The sequence below is a fragment of the Bactrocera oleae genome, chromosome 6 (assembly GCF_042242935.1).
Source record: "Bactrocera oleae isolate idBacOlea1 chromosome 6, idBacOlea1, whole genome shotgun sequence".
Classification (NCBI taxonomy): Eukaryota; Metazoa; Arthropoda; class Insecta; order Diptera; family Tephritidae; genus Bactrocera; species Bactrocera oleae.
Window position 1 is genome coordinate 50,216,764 of NC_091540.1, and position 26,746 is coordinate 50,243,509.

At 33.0% G+C, this 26,746-nt stretch overlaps 1 protein-coding gene and 5 non-coding genes across 8 annotated transcripts; 5 read left to right on the top strand and 1 right to left on the bottom strand.

Moving 5' to 3' along the window:
* Positions 1 to 3,237: 3,237 nt before the first annotated feature.
* pelo (protein pelota) lies at positions 3,238 to 9,733 on the bottom strand. 3 transcript variants are annotated; one of them, XM_014243289.3, is made up of 2 exons: positions 9,616 to 9,733; positions 3,238 to 4,695 (listed from the first exon to the last, which is right to left on the bottom strand). In XM_014243289.3, the coding sequence occupies exon 2, from the start codon at positions 4,690 to 4,692 to the stop codon at positions 3,529 to 3,531; it is 1,164 nt and encodes a 387-aa protein (XP_014098764.3). In that variant the 5' UTR covers positions 4,693 to 4,695; positions 9,616 to 9,733; the 3' UTR covers positions 3,238 to 3,528. The 3 variants fall into 3 exon arrangements, with proteins under 3 accessions (XP_014098764.3, XP_036226781.2, XP_069968200.1); XM_036370888.2 differs by having other exon boundaries at positions 9,609 to 9,631; XM_070112099.1 differs by lacking the exon at positions 9,616 to 9,733 and adding an exon at positions 9,057 to 9,490.
* An 889-nt stretch (positions 9,734 to 10,622) lies between these two features.
* Positions 10,623 to 10,695, top strand: TRNAR-ACG (transfer RNA arginine (anticodon ACG)). The gene has a single exon. It is a non-coding gene; the product is annotated as a tRNA-Arg (tRNA).
* A 351-nt stretch (positions 10,696 to 11,046) lies between these two features.
* Positions 11,047 to 11,119, top strand: TRNAM-CAU (transfer RNA methionine (anticodon CAU)). The gene has a single exon. It is a non-coding gene; the product is annotated as a tRNA-Met (tRNA).
* Positions 11,120 to 12,845: 1,726 nt separating this feature from the next.
* Positions 12,846 to 12,918, top strand: TRNAR-ACG (transfer RNA arginine (anticodon ACG)). Its single transcript has one exon. It is a non-coding gene; the product is annotated as a tRNA-Arg (tRNA).
* A 3,903-nt stretch (positions 12,919 to 16,821) lies between these two features.
* On the top strand, positions 16,822 to 16,894 carry TRNAR-ACG (transfer RNA arginine (anticodon ACG)). The gene has a single exon. It is a non-coding gene; the product is annotated as a tRNA-Arg (tRNA).
* A 9,387-nt stretch (positions 16,895 to 26,281) lies between these two features.
* On the top strand, positions 26,282 to 26,354 carry TRNAR-ACG (transfer RNA arginine (anticodon ACG)). The gene has a single exon. It is a non-coding gene; the product is annotated as a tRNA-Arg (tRNA).
* Positions 26,355 to 26,746: the final 392 nt, after the last annotated feature.

Below are 26,746 nucleotides of genomic sequence, written 5' to 3' on the forward strand. Positions count from 1 at the left end.
GTTGACAGCACTTCTTGCAGGATCATTTAAAGGAAACAAAAATACGTGTCTTAATTTGGTATTGGACGAACGAAAAACAAGAAAAGTAAAAATTTTATTTTTGGCAGACTTTTTTACAAAAAAAATCCTTCATTCAAGACCTTGTTAATTATATAATATATCGAAAGCTGTGTAAAATTTCATTAAGATCGGTTCAGTAGTTCACGAGAGGTTTTGACAACCGACTTTGAAAACACAGTTTAGAGAAAAACGAGTTTAAAGTTTTAAGTGACTATATAGCTGACCTGGAGCGCGCAAATTTTCAACGCTGTATCTCCAAAACTATTACTCGGATCAACTTGAGAATTTTGGATAATATTCCAGAGATGTTTTGGAGTTAAATAAGATAATAAAAACAAAAACTTTTATTTGAAGCTGAAGTAACCCCTTAACTCAATTCGGTTCGTTGGTCTTAATATTGCAACTGTCCAGTTTGTATGAAAATATTTGCAATTAAATAAGGATTAAAATAATAAAAAACAAATGTTTTGAGTTAAAATTATATTTAATTCAGGCATAATGGGTATAAAATTAAATTAATAGTAATATGCCTTATTTATTTTTTATTTTTTTGGGCCATTATTACCAACCCTTAAACACGCCTGTTTTGTTTTGTCGTTTATAATTTGGTCCCAAAACGAGACTTTGCAAGGAAAGTGCAAAACATAATGAGTATGTATGTATGTCTACATTTATGTACGTATGTTAAGTGCATAAGAATATAAAAAATACGCGCTCTGCACTACGAAGCGCACTTAACAATGCACTTATGTACTTACATACATACACATATACACACATAAGTATAAAGCTTGTATACAGAAATACAAAAATATTGAATGCAAGCACATTCGCACATTGCACATACATAAGTATGTATGTACATGTGCATGCGTTTTAGCGCTTTTGTGCCCGGCCACAAACACTTCATTCCGATCCAGCGCACCGCCGCATTCACACAACAACAACAATACACCACCACCACCAGGGACTCGGAAAGTGTCTATGCGACGAGCCAAACCGAATTCTATGCACAAAACTGCAAAGCTGCACGCATTTACTGGTGCATTCGCATGCATGTGCATGTATGCACATGTTCGTGTGTTTGTGTGTGAACGTGTGTGCTAAAAGCCGCCATGGCATTGAAACTCGCCTCCATGTTGTGACACAGTTCAACAACCTTTGACTTTGAGTGCGCTGCGCAGCCGAGATAACTCGCGAACTCAATGCGCGTTGCACCCGACTCGAACCGAATAAGGAGTGTCGAGCATCAAATATGTATGTTTGTGCAAAATATAAGTTTTTGTATAGTTCTATTTGACCAAAGTGGTAGTAAATTGCAATAAAATAAATAGAGAACAAATATGAAAAATATAATGACCAAAAATAACCATAATTGAATAAAGCGAGAGAATGGTAAAGAGAGAGAGAAGCTGGTTCTGAAAGTAAATGCGCATAAAAATTGGCAATAAAGCTTTCAGAAAGCTTCCAAACTGCATAAGAGACACTGTTGCAAACATATTTAAATGTGTATACGCACAAGAGTACGCATATAAATACATAAATACGTGTATATGTCTATGGATTGGTGCATGTTTACAAATATGTATATATGTATTGTATATGCACATACATATAGAATATCATAAAGCCTATTTATTTGCATGTCAATAATTAACTTTTTATTTACAGGGGTGTATTTACATAAGTATTATAAATTGTTCGCTTTCGTATGTATGAACACACGAGAAACCCTTAATAATTCTCAGAATATTCAATAAATTATTCGTAAAACTAAAAAAGAAACGTTTGCTAAATATTTGGCGCAAGTGTCTTGACCTGCAAATTTTATGCCTCCTTTCAACTATTGACGAATTTTTATGGGAAGTTTTTTTAATTCAGAAATGTGCTATGCGGTTCAACATTTCCTGAAAAACAAGAAAAAATGTTGAAAACCGACTAACGGTTTGCATTCAACGGAAAACGTTATGCTAGTTCTTTCTAGCCACGTTGTTTAATATAAACAATACTCAAGTCGAATTAAGTTTACTTCATAATGAAAAATATCTGTTATGAAAATATTTTATCATGATTTTGATCGGTCAGTTTGAAGAGCAAATATACATATGTTATAGTAATCCGTTCTAAAAAATTTACTCGAAGATTTTAGCGTTGCCTTGGATAATTTCGGCGTCAATTTAGCGATGATTTACATTTTAATTAATCAAAAGTCAGTAATGGAGTAGAAAATTGTGTCCGATATTTATATAATTATACTAGAAGACCCAGCCCACGCCTTGCTGTGGCTAAGTTATAATTAAATTATATTTGAGTAAGCTATTTAATATAGTAAAAATATTATTATCGAAATTAATTTCGGCATTTTTTGCTGTCTATAGCCCGATTACACAGCCACTTTAGATTTAAGTAATTATTAAAATTTGGTTGTCTGGGAAAATACTGCCAATTAATTATTTTTTCCGTGTACAATAGTACTGTAATTATCTGGCAATTAGCCTAATCCGATTGTAAATAGTATTTTGTTCATCTGTTAGTAATTGCTCACTTTTCGCGATAGTTTTAGTTAAATTACATGGTCATATTGTTTATACTTCAATGATAATATACTTTATTATACTCTAATATGCTTAATTAAATAACATAAATATACACGACGCACATGTCAACAGATAAAAACAATAACATATCAGCAATAAAAGAAAATTTCATTAACATTAAAAAATAAAGTTTTTTAATTTCCGATCGCCACCCATCAAACCTTACAGGATCACTCGCTGGCCAACCTGAATCTCTCCTGAAATCAGTCCAGCTGTTTCGGAGTTTATAAGGAACATACATTGAAACTTTCTGATACACTCAAACCGATTATCAGTTTATTATTAATTATGGAGACCATTAATTTAAATAATAACTATCCTAATATTTAACTTGGACCAAATTACATATACATATATGCCAACTTTCAGGAATATCAGTTGACTCATGTTTGAGTTCATTCGGAACATACACAGGGACACTGAATTTTTGTATATTAAGATTTTTTTAAAGCAATTTAAAGACGAATGTGAAATAATAATTAATGGTCACCTCAACTAAAATGTATTGTTTGTGCGGAAACGAACAAGCGAAAGTAAATACCTGCAGCTTTTGTATCAGAATATATTAGACGTCAAGAAATTTAAAGGGTCTTCTAGCAGAAGTATTATTTTATTTAAATAGTAAGAAAATCGGTAGCCGTATCAATCAAACAGCCATACATTAATTAATTTGTTAAAAAGTAATCTTCACTATACACACGAACAACTTAAGAAATATTGGGGGCTATCGAATGCATTATTCTTATATACATACATAAGTTAGTAAAATTTATTATTTGTCGAAATGTTTTCTTGGTTTAAATATTACTATTAACTCCTAAATTTTTTAACATATAATGTGTAAAAGCTGCACTTAAGCTATGTATCAAAATTAGTCCGAGTCAGCAGAGTCATCATCTTCGTCAGCACTGTCGTCAAGTTCGGGCATGGGAAAGCGCAGAATAGCCGCTATGCCAGTAAGATTGGCGAGTTGTTCTCCCGATATATGCATACTGGAGAATATCTTCACCTCACCACCCGCATCACGTACGGACTCAACCAGATTAACATATTCTTTGCGTTCATTTACATTCTGACAACGGAATAGATTATCCGATATGAGTAGGGTCTCTATCGCCATCGCTTTGGCGGCTTCCAATACATGCTTCTTGCCGTAGAATGCACGAGCAGGCTCACAATGCAATATATTGTAGAATTGTTCCAGTACTTTAACTTCTCTAACGGCTTTGGTATCGGATATTTTCACCATAACGCTGGGGTCCTGCAGCACTTCCTTGAGGGCTTGCTTGAAGCCCGACGACGAGCGTACAAGTATGAATTTACTCTTATTGTCCAGCAGTAATTTGATGTCAGCTTTTACTGCTTGCTGAAACATATATTCGAAAAACTGATCACGCACAAAACCCGGCGAGGCGATCAGCACACACTTGACTATATCGAAATTCACATGTCGTAATATGCCTTGCATGACACTCTCGTAAAACTTTAGCAACCCCTTTTCGTGCTGTTGCGTGTGACCTTTGCGCTTACGCGGTATAGACACCTCGATTTTGCTGCGCACCAATGTCATGCTAGCGGTGATCAGACATACATAGGCGAGACCCTCTTGCATCACGACCGCCGCCAGGTCGGATGATTGTGTGGGGTCACAGGCCATTTCAATGCGTTCCAGCGCTATTGTGTCCCATTCAGCTTTGCGTACTTCGAATTTTCGATTTAACTCCAGATCGAGTGTGTGATAGGCGCCCATCTTGACGTATTGGTTCTCTTCGATGTTACGTCCCTTTAAGCGCAGCATGCATGCTTGTGTATCGAAGTCTATGGACTCAACACTTATTGTTAGTGTGGTGCGTACGCGATTGCTCGTCGACGAGCCTGTCGCCGATTCATTTTGTACTTTGCGTATAGTTGTGCTGCGCACTTGATCGCCCTCGGCAATCAGATTGTATGTGTGCCACATATCTTCGGGCTCTTCCGGTATCAAGGTGACGGAGCCCTGTGCGCCTTTGTCAAAATTTCTGCTGACCAGCCTCATGTTCTATTTAAAGTTGCGAGAAAAATATAAAACTTTTATGAAATGAAAAAAAATATTTTTAAAAGAGTTTCAGAAAACGTGCGCCGTTTGAACTACGAGTAAGTTACTCGTAAATAATTTAATGTAAATTTTGAGTTTTAAAAAATGTAGCATTAAAAACTTGTTTTGCAATTTTTCCTATCGCCAGATTACTATAAAAGTAATTGTATAAACAGTTAGAAACTAAATTCTACAAAATTTTAAAAATGAACTAGCACAAAATTCCTTTATAAAAATGTTGGAACTTCTAAGATCAAAAATCTCAAAAACTCAACTCAACGCACAACACACATCCTTTCGAATATTCTGTATTATTTTTTATCAAAAATAAAAGAACTGATTGTTTCAGTAGACGGAATTGTTCCTAAGGCAGTCGGTTTTACGTAACGGAACGGACCCGGCCACGGATTATCAACTAGGCCTCATCCCTCCAATTTACTTCAGGGTTGGTTTCTGCCGCTACAAAAACTTTAAAATCTTTCGAAACAGAAAACAACTCAACAGCTAATAACGAGACACGATGTTTTAAGAAGTAAAGTAGATAATCGAATCAATAAGAAGATTTGGCGCAATTTCTTTTTTCAGACATTCAGAAGTCATACTTTTAGATAATTGTATAAAAAAAAAAATAAATATTCCTGAGAATAATATAATTTTTGTGAGGTTGTTTTAGATTAGGAATTGAAGTATTGGGAAAATCTAGAAAGGCGCGTACGTATCGACTTTGGAAATAGCAATCGCCCGAATGGCTGAAGTTATGATATTCACCAAGTTTCAACTTGTGTCTGGTGAAAGCTGGAAAATACAGAAGAAATGCAGAGATAATTTTACCTCGCCTAGTTCCTGATAACTTAAAAAATTTGCGTAGATCAAAATTTTTACTTCACCACATGTGGACATTCAATGATCTAACTGGTCACCCCTTTAAACTACAACAAAATGTTGCAAGTAAGTAGTACCACGGATTTCTTTTGATTTACTTTAGGATGGAAAGATTGTGCAACCACTTAAGTTCCGGCGGTTGACCAGCGATTAATGTGTTCACGCGAAGCCTAGCCGTCCAGTATTAAACTAGTATGTTCACACACAACCCTGTATTGGAGATATAGGATGTTTTTTGTACTTGTAGCTTTCAAGAAGAAATCAAAGCATATAATTTTATGTTATGGTCAAGAATTTAACTTTATTATAAAAATAAGTATTAAAAATGATTTCGTGCAAGTGACCGCTACGGCTGGCTTAAATAAATTCCAGCCCGTAGGCCCAATTTTCGACCACTTTTGCAGCAATTGAATTGGAGCCGTATGTCACCAACATACGTCACGCGAGCCGAACCATTATTTTATTAATAAATAAATTTGAAAACGTTGTTCAGGAGTAAGTCCGTTCATTATAAAATGGCAAGCCAAACTTAGTATTAGTTAAGTAACAGAAGGAACTAGTGATTAATGCTACTGAATGAATAAGCTGTCTCTATAAAATTCATATAAAGCGGAACAGACATAAGACACTCAACGTAAACCTTATTGTCGCAGCCCACAAAATACAATGTATGTTGGTACATAATAATATGATATATATAGGATATAAGAAACATATACATACATATTACAGGCGTTCATATACATGTTACATACAAGTATGTTACATACATTTACATACTAGTAGGTGTATGTAGTTAGGTAGAGCTTTTAAACTGGAGTCTGCGTGTGATAACGCATTTTATGAACTTTCGAAAATTTTATAACTGGAGCTAGAAGAAGTAAGAAGAGCAGAAATCATTGGAGTAGCGTGCTTTGGAGAGCGCATATTAAACAATGAACAAATTCTACAACAGTGAACCCTTCATGTTGTGAACCACTTTTTAATTCAATAATATTTTAAACTCCAATATCTAAATTGCATAATTTGTAATTTTCAAGAAAAAACAAATGAAATTTTAAGTTAAATTAGACAGAGTAAAAATAAAATGGACTAACATAATGAAAAAGAATAGAAAGAGCTTATACTAATCCATGCTATTGTTTGCTTAATTTAATTACTTGACAAAGGATATGAGCTTAAAAGTGACAAATACAGAAGTAGCGAAGAGAAGAATTCCTTGGTACTATAGTAGCATCTGACAGACGTTTTGCAAGGTTTAAAAGCAAAGGATATTTATGAACAATTGTTAGAAGTGTATAAGGAGTCCTCAACTTCAAAACGCCACGTTAAATATAGGCTGCTGAATTTAAACGTGGTCGTACTAGACTTGAAAACGAGCTACGCGAAGGACGACCAAAAACCGCAACCACGCCAGAAATCATTGAGCAAGTTCATAATATTGTTAGTGAAGATCCAAGTATGACTAAGCGTTTGACGTTGAGATGAACGAGTATTTCATATTTTATATGGGAATTGCATATGAAAAATCTGTTCGTTCGGAAAGTTAGTGCCGCACACGTTGAATTGTTATCAACAAAAACTGGATCTAAAACAAATTTCTCAGCATAATTTGGAGCTTTCTAAGCAGAATAAAACCGATTTCTAGCACCATGATTTTTTAATTTGACGTTGACAAAGGTGTTGTAACAATGACAAAATTCAACGAATTAAAGTAGCAATTGCTTGAGCATCCACCGTATTCACCAGATTTGGCTACCAGCGACTACTACCTGATCGGAAACCTGAAACAGTTCCTTCGTGGAAAGCGTTTTTCGTTTTTTTTATTTTGCAGAGCCTCCGGAAAATCATTCATAAAATTATTTCAGGATCATTGGAATAAGTGTATTGAAGTTAAGGGATATTATATTGAATAAAAATATATATTTCGTACCAAAATCAGTATTTTTTTATTTCGAGCGCAGAACTTTTCCAATCTGTAAAAGTTTCCACATAAGAATTTGAGTTTGATCGGGCAGTTTCTATGGAAGCTATATGTTAAAGGGGACATAACTGAAATTTTTTTTCGGAGATTCTAGCGTTGCCTGGAATAATATTCAATGCCAAATTTCGTTAAGACATCATCGTCAAATAAAAACATTTTTTATACAAGGACATGGTTTTGACACTTTCTTTGGGAGAAAAGGACGTATGAAAAATTTCGATATCTCAAGAATTGAGATATATGTAGGACAGGCGGACAACAGACGACCAGACAGACATTGGCAAATCGACTATATACATATATTTTATAGGTTTTCCGACGTTCTCTTCTGGGTGTTACAAACTTCGTAGTGAACTTGATATACCCTATTCAGGGTATAATAACATACTACAACTTTTCATCGAACCGAAATGAGAAAAAAAATTACTCGATGTCAAAGGTCAAAAAATGTGTTGCTCCCGGAATTCAACGAAAATGTAAGTGTTATTCCAACTTTTTTTTTTTATTAGTAGATACTTCAACATTAATGTCTTATAAAATAAATTTAGCTTAGAATAATTTTGAAACCAAATTTTTCGAAGTCCAAATATTTGTGAAAGCGGTTTATATATGCTCATGTGTACAATATTTATTTAGCATTATTATTATAGTGAACGGAAGTTAGTATCTTTTTTACACAAAAATTTATATACCTTTATACACACATATGTATGTATGTATTAGCAAAGCGTAAAAATAAATAACGTATTAAACATTTAAGTATTTAGTATTTGCCTTGCTAAATATGTAAACATGTACATACATACACATGTAGATGAACAATAGATACTGGAAACATGCCTACATTTGAATATTTGTAACAATAGACGGTGTGATACTTTAATGTTTGCACCCAAATTAAAAAGGCACAGGTAGGCTAGTAAAACTTGAAGATTTTTTTGAAAATGTTGGTTACAAAAGAATACATAGGATGCGCTTTCGATAATCTAAGATGCATATATAGAATTAACTAATAACACTGAAATGAGCTTAAGATGGAACAAACAAAAATGCAAAATGTGGCAAATTTCGGAATCCAATACAAATTTTACTTTTAAACCGAATAATGCAAAAATATGTTAAAAAGTCCTTGTAGGCCATCTTGTGGAGCAACCAGAAGAGAACACCAACAGAGCTTAATAATGAAATCAAGCGTGAGGTTGAATAACCTTTAAGGCACTGCTTGTTTATTTCAATAAAGCACCGAAATTTCTCTTAATCACTGCTGTAATCACATACGTCATAAAAATATAACATTAAAAACCGATATTTTTTAATTTTATTAGTTCAATTCTTTGTTTTCATTAAATTTCTTTATAACTTTTAATACGGACGGTTTTATTTTTAAACACAGAAGCTTAAAAGCTTTGTGTCGCAAAAAGTTTCATTTGTGTGACTAGAATATTTTATTTACACTTACATTTCACTTGCAAAGTTCAACAAATATCAATTATTTTAGTAATATTTAAAACACCACGCTTGGCAGAGGTATTATAATTTAGTTGGTAAACACTTGCACTGACATTTCTAGCGTATTTTAATCACAATTTTAATTAAGAAAGTAAAGAAAAAACACCAAAATCGCACATAAACATTCCGTTCACACGTTAATACACCGACAAAAATTAAATTCGACTGGTGTTCTTTTGGGTCAGCGAAATCGGCGGAGCACATGTATGGCGCTTTCAACGCCCGCACAACAAAAACAAAACCCTCAAGCAAAAAAAAAAACAAATGCAAAGGCAAAATGTGAAAAAAAGCACATACACATGTGCGGCGCAAGCAAACTGTCAGATAGAAAAATACAAAAACAATAACAAAATGTTTCGATCAGATATTTCACAAGGAAACGAACAACTAACTATATGGTCCGTAACACAAGAAAACACAATTTGATATGAAAGAATTAAACCTGTTAACAATGGCGCACGTTTCTGTTATATACTTTTATAAAAAAGAACACTTAATAAACCTTTTACCTTATCGCTGGTTTTATAATTTTGCAAAATGTTCTTGTCAACAAAAATGACAGGTAGGCACTGCACGGAATGTCACACAGCAGTAGCACTAGCGCAGTGCTGCCACATTTCGAAGATGTGTAAATGTGGATTGTACTAAAAACCGATAAGTTTAGAAGATGAAGTTATCGATAAGTTATAATATATTTCAAATAAAGAAATCATATATAATTCCTTTTTGCGTAGGCATATGCTGCATAAATATTGAAATAAAATAAATATATTTCCACTTTAGAAAATTATTGAAGTAAAGTCCTATTACGTTTACACAGCAATTAGTTTAATTGCCCTCACATAGTAATTTTAAGCAATAAAACTCAAACTTCTCGGCCAATTTAATACTATTTTCACGTGCAGTAATTTTACTTTTAATTGTTATAGCATAGAAAAATATTACTTTTTGAATTATTAGGAATATAATTTTGAATTATACATATGTATATTCTTGTTTTAAACGTTGTTATTTAAAACTATCACTTTAATATATTGATAAAAACGAATAATGAAAAAAAGGCTTTAAAGCTTTAAACTAAGCTTTTACTTAAATAAATTTAATTTTTTTCTAAATGATTATGCATAAACAACTTCATTGTCTAGCTTTCACCAGACTAACCTTCTACGAACCAAGAGAACTGGCAATATCAATTCCTATTTTAGCCGCCTCAATAAGTTTATGGCAGGGTCAAGGCGCTTTGTCGACTTACGACGAACTTTTCGATCCACATTTTGGAGTTGTGGGCATCACAACGGACCGGCGTCTCTAGCCGTCCAAATAGGCTATTCAGAGCTCCACGAATGTCAGCTTAATAACTTAACCTAACCTAACCAAAGTAGAGAAACTAATAATTTCTAAGTAACCAAATATTATAAAATTTTCGTAAAATGTATGAAAAAATTTCGAAAAGCTCATATTATTTCAACTTTTTATGTATTTCAAAAATTCATTAAAAAATACATTTTATATGTAGGGTCCTGTGGCGCAATGGATAACGCGTCTGACTACGGATCAGAAGATTCCAGGTTCGACTCCTGGCAGGATCGATGGTTATGTTTTTTTGCAGTTTTTTAAAGCTTACCTTAGTTGATTTGGAAAACAAGATTTGTTTTCAAACACATATAATTGTTTTTATGATTTTTAAATACTACAAAAAAAAATGTATTTTAGAATTTTTGAAAATTAATTGCAATATTGTCAATCATTATAATACATTCCAGTTGTCACATTTTTGTATATTAATACACATACAAGTGTTTGCTGTGATTCCACTCTCCAAAATAATAGTTCCAACACTCTGGCAACTTCGTAAGTTAATATTTGGTTTTACAGAAATACTTAGAACATTCTAATGCTGTGATAGGTAGAAATAAGTACTTTGGCATTTAACATTTATAGCCTCGGTGGCGCAGTAGGCAGCGCGTAAGTCTCATAATCTTAAGGTCGTGAGTTCGAGCCTCACCCGGGGCATTTAATTTTTTAATTTTGCTTGTAAATTTCCTTAATTTATGATACACTGCTTGCGTTTCGCAATTTACACTTTTCGATAGCATGCGATTTTTATGCCAACTTAATGTGTTCGTTTTATTGAAATACTATTAAGTGTGTATAATTTATGTCAAAACAGTTGTTTCATTGAATTCGCATTACACAAATTTTTATGTGTCTGTATTTACGCGTGTGTCCACGTTTATGGAATGTCACATCATTTATGTCTACGCGGGTCAACAGGTGCCAGAACCTCTGTGTCGCTGGAACCGAAACTACAAAATACCAATTAATATGCGAACATAAAATAGATTTGCAAATAAAATGCCTGCCATTAAGACTACTCCACCTCGGAATGTCCCCCTCACACCGTTACTGTTAAGCGTTTGCTGACAAGTTGAGTTCATTAAATTCGTAATTAAGGCGATAAATCTTCATTCAATTGCAAATGCTGCGTTTTTAAGCACATTTTATGTTTTCCTTAGCAAATTAAAAACAAAAATAAATAAAAAATTAAGTGACAAATTTAGTTTTCGATAGCAAATTTATGGGCGCTGGTTGGAATATTTGAGTTCGTCATTGAATATGCTAGAATCCGGCTAACAAATAGACACATGAACTAATTGATGTCGAATATTTTATTACAAAGTTGTTGTAAAAATAAAATATATTCTGACTTATATAAAGCATTTACATACATTTTGAATTGCTCTTAATTTTACAAAAGTGCCGAAATGATTGAAACAATTTTTAAGCTATAATTTTAGAACGTCTCTTTATACAAATACCATATATATGTATTACATGTGCGTATATATATATTATTCTACAGTTTCAGTCGCTTCCAACTATCTTAATGAGCGTAAGAAGCATTCGTTGAGCATTCGTCTTCCTAATTAAGCAGCTAAAAGATATACATCTCTGAGATTTATAGCTGTCAAGCATATGATTGTCGCTGTTTTTGTATGAAAATATTCACACAATTTTATTGAGCAGAACACATCAAAAAGTAATTAAGTGTGGAAATACAAAGTAGTATTTTGAGAAGAATTCTGAAAAACTTGGAAAATAATAATTCTCATAATATATGAAAAATTAATATAATATTTTTTTATAAAAAATTAAAATGAAAAATATAAAAGTTTAAAAGGTTTGAAAACGATAAAATTTCTTAACAAAGGCTTTTTTTCTTATTTAAAAACAAGAAAAAACGTTAACTTCGGTTGCGCCGAAGCCATAATACCCTTCCTTGCAAGCACTTGATTCTTATTGTTCAGTTTGTATGGCTGCTATGTATGTATATGCTATAGTGATTCGATATCGGCGGTTCCGACTGATGAGCACCTTCTTGGGGAGAAAAGGACGTGTAAACAATTTCAACGATATCTCTAAAACTGAGAGACTAGTTCGCATATATCATATACAGACAGACGGACAGATGGCAAGGCTAAATCGACTCAGCTTATCATCCTGATCATTTATTTACATACATCTATTTTATAAGGTCTCCAACGTTTCCTTTTGGATGTTACAAACTTCGTGGCAAACTTAATATACTCTGTTCAGGGTATAAATATATACATATGTGTACATGTTCAAAGATTTTTTTTCGGAAAATTTTCTAAAAAATATTAAAAAAAAAAAACAAAAAATAATAAATTATTTAAGACATTACAAGAGTGACGTTTTAGACTAAATTTAATTGCAGGGTCCTGTGGCGCAATGGATAACGCGTCTGACTACGGATCAGAAGATTCCAGGTTCGACTCCTGGCAGGATCGAAATATTCGCGATTTTTTTATTAACGTTACTTAAATCGATTTATTGTAAAAGTGTAAGGTATAGCAAAGTACGGAAGCTGTTTAGATTTAGATAACCTCAAAATTTGTAAGAATTTATATTTCGAGATATCTACGAAGCTTTGTTATTATAAAATCAGCATTCGTTATGATGGATTTATGGTCAGCAATGACTCAGAAAAATACATGAGAGTGAGCAGTATAGATATATAGTGAATCAATTTCGAATACCCATGTGTTAAAGAGAGAAGCAAACTCACACACATGTATTTTTTTACATTTTAAAAATGACAAAAACTTTGTTCTGCGCGCTGATAAAATTCTTTCCGCTGTGACTGTCATATGACCGGTCAGACCGGCGCTTCAAAGTGCTTGGAAGTATAAGACCGGAGCGGCCAAGCTTTAAACGCGTTTTTATCAGAATGGTGTTTTCAAAGTCGGTGACCAACATTACTCGAAAACGGCTAAACCGATTAGTCTCAAATTTTAACAGGAGCTTCTTAAATATATTTTTTAGCAATTAATCGAAGATTTTTTTTCTCGGATATATATATATATATTTTTTTTTATAAACAATTTAAGGCCGAAATTTTGGTGAAAATCGGTTTTTTTTTTTAGAAACCGCCATTTTGTCAAAAAATTCAGATATGATCCAGTTCAGAGATATAGTGGTCACCGCAATCGTTTGGTTGCAGGCTGCATACGCGTTTTTTGTTTGTTTAAAGTATACATTTTTAACTGGCAGGATCTGAATCGCCGACTATTAAAGCGACAAGTGGTAATGCTATTTATACGAGCAAGGCAACAAAAAACTTCCGTGAATAACAAGCATAAGCTGGCCTCAAAGAAAAATGTCTGTGAGCATGTACATACGGTGTGGCAAGTTAGATTAGAAGAAGCAGCTGCTAAAATAATCAACTGTTTATTTTGTATATAATCGTGCGAAATGTCGAAGCTCAGGTTTTGGCGAGATATATATCAGTTCCGTACCAGTCCAAAACAAATATGTAACTTTTAGTTCCTATTATATTTTCAAAACAAATTTATTATGGATTTTGTTCAAGATCTTCGAGTTTTATGGAAATTATAAATCGAAATTGTTATGGAGTTGAGCTCGGTTTGGATATTCTAAAGAAAAATAAGTAGACGGCATTCAAAATTTGATTCTATGAAATAAGATAGGCTCTAGCTTAAACCGAGCTTGGATGCCATCATGAGAATGCTAAGAGGTTTTTCGTTCAACAGTCAAGTGAAATTTAACGTGACCAAATTTTGCATTATTTTTTAAGTAATGTTTTCATATGCAGGCTTTGGTGAAAAGTAATATATAGATAGATATATTTATCATTACTGTCACTTCGTGGCTAAAATTAAAAACCAAGCTACAAAAGTCCCACAAAAACATGTCTATAAAATTTCATTGGAAAAAGCTTCTCTTACCAAACATATGCATGTATATAAATTATAATTAATAAATATGTTTATAGAGTTCCAAAAAAGTGGGAAATTGAGGCAAATAGTTTATAATTTTTAAATAAGAACCACCTTTTAAGAACACAAATTTTTTATAATAATAATAATGATTAATGCGACTTTAGTAGTTTTTGCTAAAATATAGTCATTATTAATCAAAAATAATTTTATTACAAAATTTAAACGAAGAAATGCAAGGTACTATGGCGCAATGGATGACGCGTCTAACTACGGATGAGAAGACCAGGTTCGACTCCAGGTAGGATCACTTTCTAGGAGTAGGCAACAACCAAATACCCCAGAAAGCAGAAACAAAACAACTATGACTTGTTATTGACATGACAGGAGAATAGTACAATAAATGTAGACAGGAAAGAAGTAAAGTTCGCAAAACCAAATTTCGAAAATTTTTGCACCAAAAATAGGTCTTATGATATGGTATGTTACGTCCATATTATAAATGAGATCTCACTGATATTCTGTTACTATTTAAATATCTAAAAACTGTTTAATAACCAATAGAGTAAAAGGAGTATAGCTATAGCTCGAATACCTATTTATGTATAATATATACATAGGTAAAATAGAATTTGTTAGACTGAAGAAATACTCAACCTCGGCACATCGTAAGATTAGTCTAGAATATAACAGTTATATTATAGTATTTTAATGAGATTTTTTAAAGTCAGCTGTACCTTACAAGTTATTCAAAACAAGTAATTCTAAGCGATGAATGATTGTATTTTGAATGTACAAATCTATTCATTGAATTCGAATAGCATTTTCTATTACAAAATATTATTTTGCATAGATAAAAGTGCTTCAAACGTGCCGACTGGAGTTTATGGCGCAGCACTGTGGGCTAGAATTCGAAAAAAATCCATGCAGTAAATGAAAAATGAGAAACATGTGAGCTATTAAAATATTAAACAACTTACATAATTCAGACAAACTTCTCTATTACAAAACTTTTGTTTTTTAATAACGAATCCTTATAACGAATTATTTAACACTGAAATTTCCTTAAATTATCAGCGAGTTTTGTTATCATTATAACGAATTCCTTTACAATTCTTTTATATTATATTTATTTAATGTAACACATTTTTTCGCGCCTATAACTTGAACTTCTAAAATCTAAAAATCCGTGTTGCTGCAAGCGAAAAAAAATCTCTGCATGTAAATTACGAGCGCAACAAAGAAGCGTAGATGTCAAGCGAAATTTTCTTAAAATGGCTTAACCAAACAGTGAAAATCAGTAAATATGAAATCAAATCGCTAAATGTATAAATATTTCTTATACCTAAAAAACTCCAACTGAATTACTTACATTGGGATTGATTTTTGTACATCAAGCTAATTAAAAAAAAATTTCCTATTAAAATATTATTGTACATTAAACCAGAAGCTATTCTTAGCCCAGCGTGCGCCTGAAGATTACCGAAGCTCATCGACGCCTGTGTAAATATTTTGCAATTTTATGGGCCAATTTTAAAGCTCGACAGCTGCAAAGCTGTGTAGCTGCGAGCGCGTGTAGCTGCAAGATAATGCATAAATGTTGCCACAAATGATCTCTCTCAAATGCTTAGTGACTTCAGTTGCTTTGACTTTGACAGTTCCAAACGACGTCAATTACATTTTATGATTACTGACAATTGGCACTTACTGTTTGTTAAACGTCTAATAATTCATCACGGTCTCTGGTGGGCGATGATGAATTGTGATTTTAATAAAATATTGCTAAATGTTTGGATGAAAATATAGTACTTAGTAAAAAAATTAAATTAATTAAAAATATAATAATATTAAATAAATTTGAAATTATTGAAAAATACGAATTATAACCTAAACAGGGCATATTAAGTTTGCCACGAAGTTTGTAAAACCAAGAAAGAAACGTCGGAGACCCTATAAAATATATACCTAAATGATCAGCATGCAAAGCTGAGTTGATTTAGCAATGTCCGTCTGTCATATACGCGAACTAGTCTCTCAGTTTTTGAGACATCGATCATAAATTTAGCATATAACTTTTTCTCTCCAAGAAGCTACTCCTTTGTCGGAATGGCCGATATCGGACCACTAAAGCATATAGCTGCCATATAAACTGAACAATCGGAATAAAGTTTAAGTATGGAAAACTTTTTCATTTGACGAGATATCTTCACGAAATTTGGAACGGATCATTATCTAAGGCAATAATGGAATCTCGGAAGAAATTGTTAAGATCAAATTACTATAGCATATTGCTGTCATACAAGCTGAATGATCGGAATCAAGTTACTTAGAATAATCTTTGTGAAGGATATAGTTTTGGAGTAACCGAAGTTAACATTTTTACTTGTTTTAATTCTTAAAATAGTTTTGAGTTGGTAGCGTGTGTTCGATTGTGAGGTCGAGTGTTAATTAGCGGGTCCTGTGGCGCAATGGATAACGCGTCTGACTACGGATCAGAAGATTCCAGGTTCGACTCCTGGCAGGATCGCAATTAATTAATATTTTTTACTATTTAAGTAATATATAAAGAAAGAGAAAATTGTCGTAATTATTATATTTTTCGCAAAGTATGTTCTTAAGGCTAAACGAAAATATCTAAGATCTATATAATATTATGCTTAGTATAAGGGCAAATTTAAAGAAAACGTTTCTTCTCTTCGCACACTATTCTTAAAATTAGAACATAGCAACAGTTTATACATAATATATTGTTTGCATCCAAAAGTGTTATCTCATTAGCATAAGAATATATGTTAGTGACTTCGCTAATAATGGTGAAGACGTTAATAGCAGGTATATATATCTAGATTATTATTACATATATATTTAGATATATACCATATATGTATGTAAATATGCGAATACATTTCGTATGTATTTATTATATTTTTAAAAATTTGATTTATTATACAAGATCAAGGCATCATTAGATACCTGTAAACTCACATGAGTTTTATATTTTATTTAATGTTTTCAAATAATTAATCAAAACACATAATATATATTTGTTTGAAATCTTTTTATTTAAAAATACATATAAAATATATTAATACAATATATGGGGTCTATGCTGAATCAAACAAACCGACGGCCATGTATACTAATAGTTACATCATTTGTATATGTGCATACATGTAGATTGTAGCTTTTGAAAGCAGATATGTATGTGTGCACATCTCTGTAGAATATCCCAAACTTTCAATAATCATTTTTTATACAGTATATGATACATATTAAAATTGTTGTAGTCTTTCATTATTTTGGCTTTTACATGGTGGGTACCAAGCCCTACCAAAACCCAAATTTATTGTTCAGGCAATTTGACAGCGTTGTGGCCATGATTGGCTCACTACCCGGTCAGTGATGAAATAGCTAACCACCGGCGCTAACGTGGAGGCTCTGTGACAATTCAGATTAATAGAGACAAAGATTATGCTGGTGTTTGTCAAATCGATCACGATCAGACGCAATTGCATACTTTGCATGCTCGCTCCCAGAACTAAACAAGAAAGGCGACCCTACAAACTGCTCATCGCGTACAAGGTCCTTTCAAGCATATTGTGTGAAACACTGAAGCCAACATACTGATTAGGTCTTTTCAGTGCGACTTTAGTTCTGGTAGTTTAACTGTTAATCAAATATTCACACTGCACCAAATCCTGGAAAAGGCCCGGGAATAGAATATCAACACCTGCCATACCCCTTGGTCGATAGCCATACCAGCTTTCGATAGCCCGATTAAGCGATCGTTTTATGCCGCATTGTCTGAGCTTGGTATATCTGCAAAATGAATACGTCTTTTCAGAATGACGTTGAGTATTACCAGCAGCGCCATCAACCTAGGAAAGAACCTCTACGAACCTTTTGATACCAGGCGAACGCTCAGACAGCTCGATCTACATATATGATATTTGGAAGCTGCTCCACTGAATTGGTGATTAATTATATAAAATAATACAGCTTTATAAAAGTACGAAATTGGGACGATTTGTTCTTGTGCCAAATATGAGATTTATTAATTTCACGGCTTTTTCAGGGTTTATCGAAAGGTATCGCTAGTTTCAAGTATTAACATCAGACAATGGTGGAATTATGCAACTATCACATTCAAAACTGACAAATCACCAACAGATAGTAATTGCTTATTATTATTTTTTTGGTTATTTTCAGTCAGTTACATATTGGGAACTCCCAGCATTTATTAATGCAATATACACCTGAGAACAAAATGCACATAAATAATAAGTAAAGAATTAAGTTATCATTGGAATTAATGAATTCCAGTCACACTTCACAAATTGCACTTCAAAATCAACTCCCACCCAAATTACAATGGAACAAAATGCCTGCATTCGTATTCGTCAGTTTGATTGCTTTCGTTGATTAATTGTTGAGATGTCTGGCGGCGACAGTGACGAAGACCGCGGAGAGATGACATTGCAACGCCAACAATTCTCACACCAAAAAGCACGAATTGTAATTGCAACTCCAACACCGGAGGCATTCAATGACAACAACAATGGGCGCCCTCTATGCGTGCTGCGATACATAGGTCTACATACGTATATACATATTCATTTATATTCAACTGGGTTTATTGCGTTAAACAATAATAAATAACTAGTTGTAATCCAACTAAACTTATATCGGTTTGGTTTCATTTTGCTATATACTGCCCAGCCATATTATTTTATAATATTATGTTAAGCTTGTGTTTCTGGAGATCAATGGTAACAGAGTATTAAAGTAGAACAACGTTTATATTATATTTAGCTGCCTGAATTCAAACGACTCCAATCTTCTTACTTATTTGCAAGAATTTTAGTTTTTCCACTGTTAAATACACGCCGATCAATTTTTGCCAACTATACGGAGGCGTAGGACTTCAGGATCTATTGAAATATAGGGAACCTACTTGGATATCCGCAAGATGAAAAGCAGAACCACGTCCCATGCTAACCAATAAAGACTTCTCTCATCAGCTCTCTTTCACTGTATTGTCTCTTCAAAATACGGAGTTGTCTGCCGAAACAGTATTTTCGATAATATGAGAGTTAAACTATTGCCTTTTAAACAGTTATTTTCATGCCTCATCAGACTCAGTTATCTCACAACTGATCTCACAGAGAACCAAGTCTCAGATCACCGCGTTGACAAAAACTTAAATGCTCTTATTCCGTCATTAGGTATTCCTCAGAATTGAACGCTCTACAAAAGTCTCCATTGCGGTAAAGTTATAACTTGCACCTGCGGGGTAGTACGGGCCACCAAATTGTAAAAATTGTTAATAACAAAATTGTAGGAAATTTAATTTCCTACAAAAAAGTCTTTGGCACCAAATCGATAATATTAATACTCTTTGAGATGCAGAGATTTTAAGTTGAAGTAGTACGGAATTTTTATGGATTTCTGAAACTCAGATGAGGTAAGATTACCGTTACCATCCATCTTCAAACCCTCCATGAAATGATTTAATTCTTATTCTTTTTATAGACTATTAAGTTTTTAATAATGAGATCAGTTGAAGCTAATGTAAAATTCGCAGATAGTAAGTCAAATAAAGTTGTGAGTTGCCGAGACCTACCTTTGGGACTGCTTTATCTGATTTTGACGTTTCTTTGGTATTCTTACGACAGCTTTGACAGCGTTGTGGGGTACGAGTTGAGCATATAAGCTCTTAAAGTCAAAGCAAAGCAGATCAAAAGGAGCTAGCGTGGTTAGAACCAGTCAGTTTCGCAGCTGGGTTAATTTGCAAATCTATCCATGGAACTAAGCACACACACATGCACTATTTATGTACATATGAAGAGTTTGTATCTAATGATCAATTGCAATGCGCATGTGGTTAGAGTAACAACAAATTGCAAACGTTTAAATTAACATGACTATCTTGTCTGTGATCGGCAAATGTCAGCAACATGCTCACGAGCCAAGTGGAGCAAAAAGATCAAAAACATAAATAAATAAATAGGCAAAAGAAGAAGAAGAATATTTAAAACTAATATGGAAAAACTATTGGCGCTTCGCACTTCAATTGATTGCATAAATTGTTGCTAGTTTTTGCTTGCTTGCGCTCTATTTTGATTGTTGTTGTTAGAGGCGTTGTTGAATGACAATTATCGCCTTAGGGAGTTTAACTTAAGTGGTTCAAGTATTTGAATGTTATGCCAACAACAATAAAAAAAATAGAAATATTGTGTCTGTGTGGAGCTTATGGGGGCTTCAGCATAGTATTCATAGGCATTCAAACATTTTTATATGAATATTATTTAGACCCTAAACAGGGTATATTAAGTTAGACAAGATCTTTGTTACACCCAAAAGGAAATGCCAGAGAACATTTAAAGTAAATGTATATGTTATGTCAGCGTTTAGAGCTAAGTCGATTTAGACATGTCCGTTTGTCCGTCAATCTGTTTGTCTTATTCGAGTTAGTCCCTCGGTTTATGAGATCTCGATCTGAAACTTTGCACCCGTCCTTTTCTCACCAAGAAGCTGATTATTTTTCGTATCCGTTAACGTTTATTCTTATTTTTATTACAATATAAGCACAATAAGTGTAAGTGCACTCTGAAGTTGCGCTTGCGCAGATTAGCATAGAGCGTATAGTTCGAGTTTTGAAATTGCATTTACATACACAAAATCGATTCAAAAAGTCCATTTAATTAGTATTCCATCGATAGACATGTTAACTCTATATTGAAATGTGATTCTTGTAATCATATTTTTATACTTTCATAGATTGGGACATAGTATTTGGTAGTTGTAACCCCCTAACGGTTGTTTATAATACCTAAAAGACAGGCTAGAACTGAGCAGGTTTGCAGTGCTTTCCATATAAGAAGAATCAAACCATTTTCAAAACTTAAAACCATTTAAACACTTTTATACGACTTAGACACATCGGGTTATACAGCTTATTAATTGATGGCGGAATTACTATGTTAGAAAACAGACGGGACTGACTCTTTAAGAGATTATTAGAGACAAATGGTTTGAGCAACAGTCCTAAGCCATTTACGTATAGAGGATTATGATGGAGACAGTCACCGAGGCAAAACCTTAGACCGAATCAGCTGATACGACCTATCATTTTAGAGCGTAATGTAAATTAACACTCACCAACACGATGATATCCACGAAAATTGCATTTTTCCGGTAGAAAAGAGTCAGCTGATTGCTCTCTTGCAATGCAGGGTTGCCAATCTTGATATTTTATAGTGATTAAAAAATAAATTTGATGTATTTGAAATATTTGTAAACTAACTCAAAATCACAATCGAATACAATTACTTATAAATAGGTAGACTATTTTTAATAGTTGCATTTTAGTTTGAATTTTTTACATACTGAAAAATTGTAATTGAATAACAATCCAAAACATTTTTCAAATTAAACATTGGCACAATTTCTCAAATGAAAGCAGAAGGGAGCAACTGATTTCTACGTCGTCACTACGGGCACTACGTTTCTATGCGATAATATAGATAATATAGAAAATATAATGGTATTGAGAAATCCGGCTCAATCAAGTTTGGCATCAAAAATTGTATAAGTCTAGAAAAAATTTTCAAAAATACATAACACCGTTCACTTTTGGGCAAATTTACGAGTATCAAAATTGAAAACATAGGCTTGGTAAAATTTCATAATTATTTTCACTCGGTAATTTACCAAAAACTAAAGCCAAAACTTGAGAAAACTTTTTCAAACAACACCTTATTTAAAATATCTTAAAACAAAAAAAGCGAAGGTCTGCTAGGCACATGTAGCCGTACAAGGGTTAAAACAAATGAATGTATTTGGCTTTACATATCACTGTATTGCAATTTGAAATTTGTTTGGCTCATAATTTCGTATCTAATAAAGCACTTAAGCTGACAAATCGTGAACGATAGCCAACATTTATACTCAGAATTTAAGCCGCCAATAACATTTTGAAAAATTATGATTTGAAATTTTTCGAAACACTAATCGTACCTCAATTGTGATGATTGATGTTGCAAATATTTACAGAATTCAATGTTAGCGCCGCCCCTGTGTGGCAACATGTAAAGAACTTCGAGGCAGCATTCACCGGATTCGCTGATTCAATGTTGTAAAAATATATATAAATATATATGTGTGTTTACATGTATGTATGTAAATATGCATTTTATGCCATTTCGTGCAATTCGCTTCGCCGGTGGCATTTCAACAAAATGATAGTTCAATTAAATTGCACCAGCGGCAAGTGGAGCAAGCGACAAGTGACAGTCACGCCTGTCAAAAGCTATTAAGGCAGCGAACTAACTTCGTAAACTGAAATTTGAATGCATGCAAATATACATAAATATGTATATTTGTATACAAAAAATTCGACTTAAATTTTTTTGTTTCATAAAATCTGTGGAATGTCGCAAGGAACCTTGAAAGGTTCAGTTTGAGCTTCAATTCCGGTTTGTGGTGTGTAATTTGAATGATTGGTTGTTCAGTACATGAAGAGTTTGTTAGTTTAATGTGAATTAGAGATATTTGAGCTTACAAACAAACCTATTTTAAAGTATTTCGGTACAATTTTGCAACGAAATAAGAAGCTAAACACCTTCAGACTACCAACAAGGAGAGCAGCAATGCAAAAAGAAAGTACGATGACTTACCTCGATCAGGAGCCTAAGCTTTATAGAACGAAGTCTACAGAACGCAATTTATAAAACAGCGGATAAGAACACATTTTCACTGACAGTTTGAACCTCGTTGGTTAGTCCTGACTAACACTCTCTTCTTAAAATCTAGTTAGTAGTTAATTTAGACATACCCCATAATCTATCCCAAAGAATACTCTGTAACTCTTGTTTAGACTTACATAGATGTAAGCTAATATAAACGTTACCAAGTATGTATCCTTATAACTTATAGCGTTTTTCTTACTCGATGAAAAAGTTGCCTGATTATATGGCAATATTATATAAATATTAAATTTTTTACATGACAAAAGAACAAAAAATGCCAACCAACCATTTGCAATATCTATTATTGAGCTAAACAAAACTGATCGATTCCTTATAAATAGTACAAAAACTTGATTTAAACAAGTAAAAAAGCGGTAAGTTCGAGTGTAACCGAACAGTTTATACTCTCGCAGGATAAAGTGAGAGACGGGATTTTGGTATATATTTTAATAAAAAGTAGGAAGTATTGCAACCATTATTTACAATTACAAGAAAGAAGATACACTATTATGAGAAAGAGATTATTTCGGTATTTCATTCAGATTTCTAACATATTGACCGAAAGATGCGGCATAAAGTCAAACGTAAATTTGAAAATATATGTATTATGTATTTGGGCTAAGGGAAGTATTGACCCGATTTTACCCATTTTTGGCACAAAGGCTTGCTGTTCACAAAAATATTCTCCCCGAATTTCAATACTATAACTCATAGACTAACCGATATGTTCGATAAAAATCCGCCATATGCAGTGGTATCCACATATTTGGCGTCTGTGTCCTTGAAAAGTTTTAGTCCGATTTCGACAATTCTTGGGCGTTAGATTAAATACTTTGTGAATACTAGTTGTGCAAATTTTCATCTTAATACCTGCATTGATATTTGATTTGTATGCTGTAAAGTGAAAGAATGCAGTGAGTTATCGCACTTTTAGTAATCTTCAACTTAACCGTTATGTGGGGAGTGGGCGTGGTTATTATTTCTCCATTTTCACAGTGTATACAGAAATGCTAAAAATACCTCTACTCAGCAAGTTTGGTTGAGATAGCTTTAGCGATTTAGGAGATATGTACATTTAATCATTTAGAGGGCAGGGTCACGTCCACTTTTTAAAAATGTTTAGCCCACAAGTGCACCTTACCACTGTGATTCCATGCATTAAATTACAGTTTTGTATCTAAATTTAGTGCTTAGTTATGACACTGTATAAATTTTCGTTTAATGGCGTTTTGTGGGCGTGACAGTGGTTCGATTACGCCCATTTGCAATACGAATAACAAGGAATACTTTCACCAAGTTTCATCAATATATCTCAATTTTGACACAAGTTGCATGGGCAGACGGACGGACGGACAGACACTCGGATTTCAACTCGTCTCTTCATCCTGATCATTTTTATATATATTACCTTATATCTAACTCGACTAGTTTAACAACCGTTAGGTGAACTAAACCATTGTACTGTATGTTGCGAGAGCATAAAAAAATAACTATCAAAAACGAAAAATAAACATCGCCAAGGCAACCTTACGTTTTGAGAATAGGAAATGCAACATTTTTATGGGAAAAGAAAACGCTATTACTCTGTAAGACTATACGCTAGAGACAATTATAAGCGATTGCGGGGAGTTATTAAAATTTACGTACATAAAAAATATTTAAAAACGGTAATGTAATCCAACCAGAAGTTTTTCAATGTCTCATTCTTAAAGCTATTAAGCATTTATTGATTGTTCGCTGTCAAATCTACAGCGAATATGATGAATGACTAAAAAATGATTTTGATTTGTAATAACAATTTTTTTTAACCCCAATAGTCTTGTCAACATAATTATTGTATTTTATTGTAAATTATTTATGGAAATGTGTCAATGTTATTTACATATGCACTTACATATTCTTGTCTTCGGGTAACAAGTTTTGCTGAGAGTTAAAAAAGTGTCAGTGTCAAGTTTGTAATTTCTATTGTGGGTGTGTGAGCATTACTGAACGCCAGTGCACCGGCTGCAGTGGTTTGTTTGCTTGTAGTCAGTGGTTCCCTAATGGAAAGCAAAAGTTCTGACAATATTATAGTCAGTAAGTAATTGGTCACAGAATTTACATTACTCAATAGCCATTGTTAAAGATTTTAGACAACGATTGGACTTCGTGTGTGAAGACGTTCCAAATTAGGATTAAAAAAACAACAAAAAGTGTGAAGGTTTATTTTTGAATTAGAAACGAGGTCAGACAAATATTCCTTAACACAAATTTAAGCTTTGGTACTAGTCCCCATACGACTGTGTGTATTACTTTTAAATTGATAGTATCGTTTACATTTCAATTACCGTGAGTTTTTCCAATATTTTTGTGAACATTTTGAGTGACGTTGAGTGAGTTAATTCAAAGTCATTGCAAAAGAACTTTAACATCGTCAAAAGGTTGCTAAATACTATACTTTAATGGATATAATCTCAAAGACAAGTTTAATTTATACGTTTCAATACTTACTTTAAATCCGTTTTGCTCAAAACTACATTTTTCAAATTTGCTTGAGTGGTTACTTGGAGAAAAATGATCCAATCACTATCCAATTTTTAATGCAACTTCTGAATAGCTGTCCAGTTTTTTGATCTGATTAAGAATCGAATAAAGCAGGGCCAAAATTACTACATTTTTTGATTTTTTTGCCCCTTAATGCATATGGAAAACACGCTTGGTTGTTTTCGAACGATTTATTTGAAAATATTATGTTCAAAACCAAAATAACTCCCATCGAGACTAAAAGATAGCCCGCCTAGGACGGCTTTTAAACTTCTTTTGTACAGGCATTTCTTACATCCATAGTACCTCATTATCAGAGCTATAAAATGAAAGCAAAGTCAAAATGTAGTGTTAGTCACATCGGTAAAAATCTAACAATCCTACATAAATATATTAAATTTTTCATATTTGTTTTTAAGCAAATCCTCGTCGGAATTACCCACACCAACTATTTACACTTCATCTTCGCTGACTTGCCATCAATAAATTATGACCACTTGTAAAATTGGATTCATTTTCAATCCCAACACGACATTAAGTGCTATAAATAGCCACCCTTAGAACGCAAAGCACATATACATTAACACATTTAGAACGCAATGCTGCACTCAAATGATTCATTCGACACATGTTAAACATATGGTCCTGTGGCGCAATGGATAACGCGTCTGACTACGGATCAGAAGATTCCAGGTTCGACTCCTGGCAGGATCGACGAAATTTTTTTAGATTTCTTAGTTTGGAATTTTTTTATATTTTTTTTTTTTAATTATTTTGAATTTATATCTCATTGATATAAAGTTTATAAAAATTGCTTAATAAAATTCCAGAGCGAAAGAATGAATTTTAAAATAAACATATTTGACGATAAATTCTGAAAATTGCATTAATTTATCTTTAATGGTTGAATTAAAATCTATTTTGTACTCTAAAGAGTTATATTCACTAATGAATTCAAAAGAAAAAAAAAACGATTTTTTTGTATACAGTGTATCGAATATACATCTATTTAAGAATATTCTCCGCAAATTGTTTCGGAGATAAGTATTTATTTGTAATAATTTTTTAAAATTTTTAATCAAGGGAATTTAAAATTTTTCAAAACG

What these genes read in the sequence shown, in the direction of transcription:
- pelo (XM_014243289.3), bottom strand. Translation starts at nt 4,692, where the DNA reads ATGAGGCTGGTCAGCAGAAATTTTGACAAAGGCGCACAGGGCTCCGTC.